Here is a 4,558-nt window from a genome sequence, read left to right as displayed (position 1 = left end):
GTCCCTGCCCAGGGCAGGGGGTTGGGACTAGATGATCTAAAAGGTCCATTCCAACCCCTGAATTCTATGATTCTATGATTCTAACTGCAAACCAATCCTGTTTATCCACAGGCTCAGTGCTGAAGGCACTCCAGCTTTCCAGTCTTCACTGGGCAGCTCTGTGACTCCAAATAGTGGCACAAAATGGTGCAGAAGAGGCAGCAAGTGGCATGACAGAAAAGAATGGGCTGCACCTTTTGGTGGCACTGCAGATTTATGCTGTGTTAAGCAGATCACAAAGCTACAAGTAACTGCTTGCAGCCAGCCCTGGATGCAAAGTCTTGTGCTAGTTCCCACATCCCTACAGTTCCCTTCAGGCCTAGAGCTGTATCTGCACTGGCAGGTAGTGCAGAGCAATGGGAATGGATCTGCAGAGTGAAACTGCAAGAGCTGAGGAACAAATATTTGCACTATGTGCATATTAGACTTGGGGGTTACTTGAGACCAAGGTATGTGTTAAATGGTTGAAACACATCAAGTTTAGCCCTGTCTGACAGAAATCCAGTCCTGCACTGAGACCAGCCCACAACATGAATTAAAGCACAGTGCATGGCAGCAATTAGAAGAGACATCTCAAAGGCACATTCCTGACCCAAATTAAAGCCACTAGCATTACCCAAGGAGAAAACAATCAGACTTAATAGGGGTAAAGTGGAGTAAAACCAACTTTAAGTACCTTGAAGAAAAGGCTGTCAGAGACGCTGCTCTTTAGGACTCCCAACTCTTTCAGTTTCTGTCCAATAAGGCTCAGCATGAGGCTGTAGATATTTTCCAGATTCATGCCTGGGGAGCAGAGGCTCAAGCAGGACTTCTGGATATCCAAGACAGCCTGGTATAGTTCTGCTTGGGGTTTAGTGAACCTGAAGGTCATTGAGAAAAGGAACAAAGGATATATTTCACAATTAAACCTCTAATCAGAACATATTTTGGGAACAGATACAGCTCAGTGTTGGAGCAGGAAAAGTCAGAAAGCAAAGCAACTGTGCCTTACATGAATGGCCAGACAAGGAATCCCTGCACATAACACTGTGTAGAGGCAGGGTTACTCAGCTGAGAATCCAACCCCCAAGTGAAGCAAGGCAAAGCTACTACAGGAAAAAGAACACACAGGAAACATACAGGAATCAAGCACACAAACACAGGGATATCACACCAGCAAATTCACAACTGGCAGAGCCATGTACACGTCAAGTAAAACTCCAGTTTTCTCACACACAACTGGAGTCAGCACAGCTGAATCCACAAAAGCCCTCTCTGCACTTTCAACATGCTGAAATAGCTGAAAACAGTAATATAATCACACATATTCGTGCAGTAATTAATGAGGCAGTGGGGAATACAGCTTCTCACACTGAAAGATTAGTTTATATACTTTGATTACTCTGAAGAACCATGGAATGGGCCACATTAAAAGTACTCACAGAGAGATTAAACACACATACACTCAATACATCAATTACTTAAGAGCTCCTCAAAGTTCTTCAAAAAACCTTATTGCAGCATACCTTCCGTTGACAGGCCAGGTACGTGTGATGTCACTTACATAGCAGGAAAATTCACATCCACCATCTAGCAAGACCAGTTCACCATCCTGGAAAATAACAGGAAAAAGTTATCTGTGGGTCAGTCCCGTTATTAATTCAATTGATTTCTCTGAGAGCAGGAAAGGAGATTATGTTTTTATTTTTGCAAAGCTATTCCAGTTGGATTGTTTCTCTGCAAGCTAGTCTCTGACTGTCACGCTTATTTACTGTCTGAACTCTTCACCTACTGATGATTTTCAAACACTTTGGACTAAAAAAAAAAACATTTGCCTTGAACTATTCTGCTCTGAGACACAAGTTCTATCATACCAGAACTGACTTCAACAAATTACACCAGTGACTCCTTTCACTAGAAGTTTTCTGCTAGTGACTGAGACAGAAAGGTTTTGCACCAAAACCATCAATTTCTGAGCTACTCACAAGATCACTAACAGCCACAGGCTTAGCCTTATCATAGGCTAGGAGGACCCAGGCAAATCACTTCTCTGACAGTGTATCACTGCTGTAAATGCACTATTAAATAGCTTGTACCATCTTCCCTGTTCTCTTCTAGGACTTTCTGAACTTCTCCAAGATATCCTTCTGAATCTATCTGGTGATGAAGAAAAAAACTTATGGAGATGTGAACCTGCAAGTCACTTCTGCAAAAGTGTTCCACATCAGTTAAACCACTGACTACACATCTGCCAAAGAGTCACACAGCAAAAAGACCAAGGGCCAGGGACAAAACCACTGCTTTGCTTTCCCTCCTCAGAGGGCCTAGCAACAAATAGCACAGTGAGATCTGTAAAAAGGTCGGATTAAATTGTCTGTAGATTTACAACACATGTGATCTAAGGACTTTTATACATTCACTCCACAGACCCATGACTGTGCCAGCAGCCATGATGTAGAATGACAAGGAATAATTCTAGCATGCTAAGGGAAAGAATAAGGAGCAGAACTACACTGCTAGTGCTGCTTCCAGTGCTATCTAGTATCATTGTATACAGTTAAGTGTCACAAATAGATACACAGCAGATAAACTGGCAGTGAGCAAATCTCACTGTCCCACTAAACAGGCCATTAACTATCCACTTAAACTGTACTTCCCAACTTTTTCAGAACAGCTGGTTCAGTACTTTAAGCTAAATCTGAAACTGTATTACCTGCTCTCTTCCAAGCAATTAAGCAAGCTAAGTAACAATTCATTGGCCAAGGGAATTCAGCCTGTGGCTTGATTGTCCAGTAAATGCCTTATGTTGTACTTTTTGTCCTTTTTCTTTAAAGCTGAGCCCACTAAGTGGTGGACTGAATGAAGCCTTCAGATACCTTCCAAATTAGACACTTTGTTAGTCTATTTGGCAACAAGATCTTTAGGCAGTAGCACACAAAGGAAAAGAAAGAATCAAGTTTATGGGCTTAACCTCCTACTTAATAGTTTGCAAAAAACCACAAGTGACAGTCATTTAACTGAACAACTTTAACAGAAGCAACTGGAGGTACATCAGCACGCCTGACCTTGGATGACAAAACAACAAAGGAGGCTTCTTTCTGCCAAAAGCAGCCTGTCATATCTTTTGTACATTTGTCTCTGCAGATTATTTCAAGGTCTGCTAGCATGCCAGCTTCAAGAAAAGACAATGCTAGTGGGAAAGTTTCATCCTGCATTCAGACAGAGGAAAAATATGCTCCTCTGAAAAATGAATAGTGAGCAGAGCAGTGGGGGAATACTGCTCCTGAAAATACTTATCTAAAATACAAAGGCCTATTGTCAGGAAAGCTGGAGAGGCTTCAATTCAATAATGAGAATCTTCAAGTAAGACAAAACATGCTAATTTACCTAAATCCATATAATCTACCTCTTGACATTTAACACTGATTCTTTCCCTGCTTTGCTGGCCTACATGGAGACCAAAATGCTTTTCAGCTTCACCAGGGCAGTAATGCACTATTGCCCCCTCATGCTGCAAAGCAAGGCCAAGCAATGCAAGGGACAGCAGACCACCCAAGGTGCCTTCACTCCACCTTCTGCAGTGGTTCCCCTCTTTTGTGAGGCCAGTAACACCCCCAGCACTGCACACTGCTGCACAGTGTGAGAGCTGATGTGCTTGCTAAATTACTTCCAACCTTGTTTGCAAGTCCTTCCCCTGTTCAGAAAATACTGCATCAAGTGCTGAGAGGAGAGAAAGAGAAGTTAATCTGCCAGTGACAGTAAAACTAACCAGTGCAGAAGTCCTTCCCCCGCTAACTTAAAAAATATATACTTAAGTGCTCTGATCTGCTCAATCAAAACAAAGAGGGGCTAAGGGACACACGTGTGTCAAAGAACTGCATTTCAAGTTACTAGACAGCATGGGGGTTACCTTGATGAGCTGATTGTTCTTCACATAGTGCAAAGTGTTTGATCTGTTGCCACCAGCAACAACAGGGGGGTATGCCAGGATGTCAGCACCACGAGCCCGGCACTCGAACTCAAACTGGAATAACAGTTCAGAGAGGAAGAGACCATTACTGCTGATCCACGTGATTAACTGCACCAGGGCTACGATACTTCATGTCCTACAACTGTTTTCTTAACTTGTACAACACAAAGTGAAGCTGGAAAGTGAATTTTCTAAATGAGAGCAGTTTTGAATTTTTCCAGGAACTCTGGAGAAAAAACAGTACAATCCACGTGTTTTAAGTCTGCATCTGGTCTCATGGAAGTCCTTTCTGGTGTAAGCTGTTCAATACCATATCAGACATTCATTATGGTGTCACACATTCAGGTGAGGATTTCTTCTTATATAAAGTAATGCTCTTAGCTGCCATAAGACATTGCAAATTTTCAAAGAACCTAAATGTCAGCATGACAACAGTTATGTTTTGTCGCTGTCTTGTAAAATTACAAAGTACCAGTATATTTACAGCAGTATCTGTTTTCATGACTGTTGAGTTATGAAGGTTTGAAAGCCAGCACTACCTTGATCATAGAAACACAGAATCAACCAGGT

The 4,558-nt window shown here is 42.2% G+C and overlaps 1 protein-coding gene across 1 annotated transcript in view; it reads right to left on the bottom strand.

Annotated features, from left to right (window-relative positions):
- LOC103810919 (probable Xaa-Pro aminopeptidase 3) overlaps window positions 1-4,042 on the bottom strand; it is a gene marked incomplete at its 5' end in the record, with an annotated part of 6,688 nt that extends 2,646 nt beyond the window's left edge. The window contains 3 exons of the mRNA XM_009083851.1: window positions 716-899; window positions 1,545-1,630; window positions 3,929-4,042. Of these exons, the coding sequence (XP_009082099.1) occupies window positions 716-899; window positions 1,545-1,630; window positions 3,929-4,042 (384 nt within the window). The remainder of the gene's footprint in view (window positions 1-715; window positions 900-1,544; window positions 1,631-3,928) is intronic.
- Window positions 4,043-4,558: the final 516 nt, after the last annotated feature.

This window comes from Acanthisitta chloris, unplaced genomic scaffold (genome assembly GCF_000695815.1).
Source record: "Acanthisitta chloris isolate BGI_N310 unplaced genomic scaffold, ASM69581v1 scaffold4441, whole genome shotgun sequence".
NCBI classification, from domain to species: domain Eukaryota; kingdom Metazoa; phylum Chordata; class Aves; order Passeriformes; family Acanthisittidae; genus Acanthisitta; species Acanthisitta chloris.
Note: the sequence above shows the minus strand (reverse complement) of the source record. Positions and strands in the feature narration are given on the sequence as shown.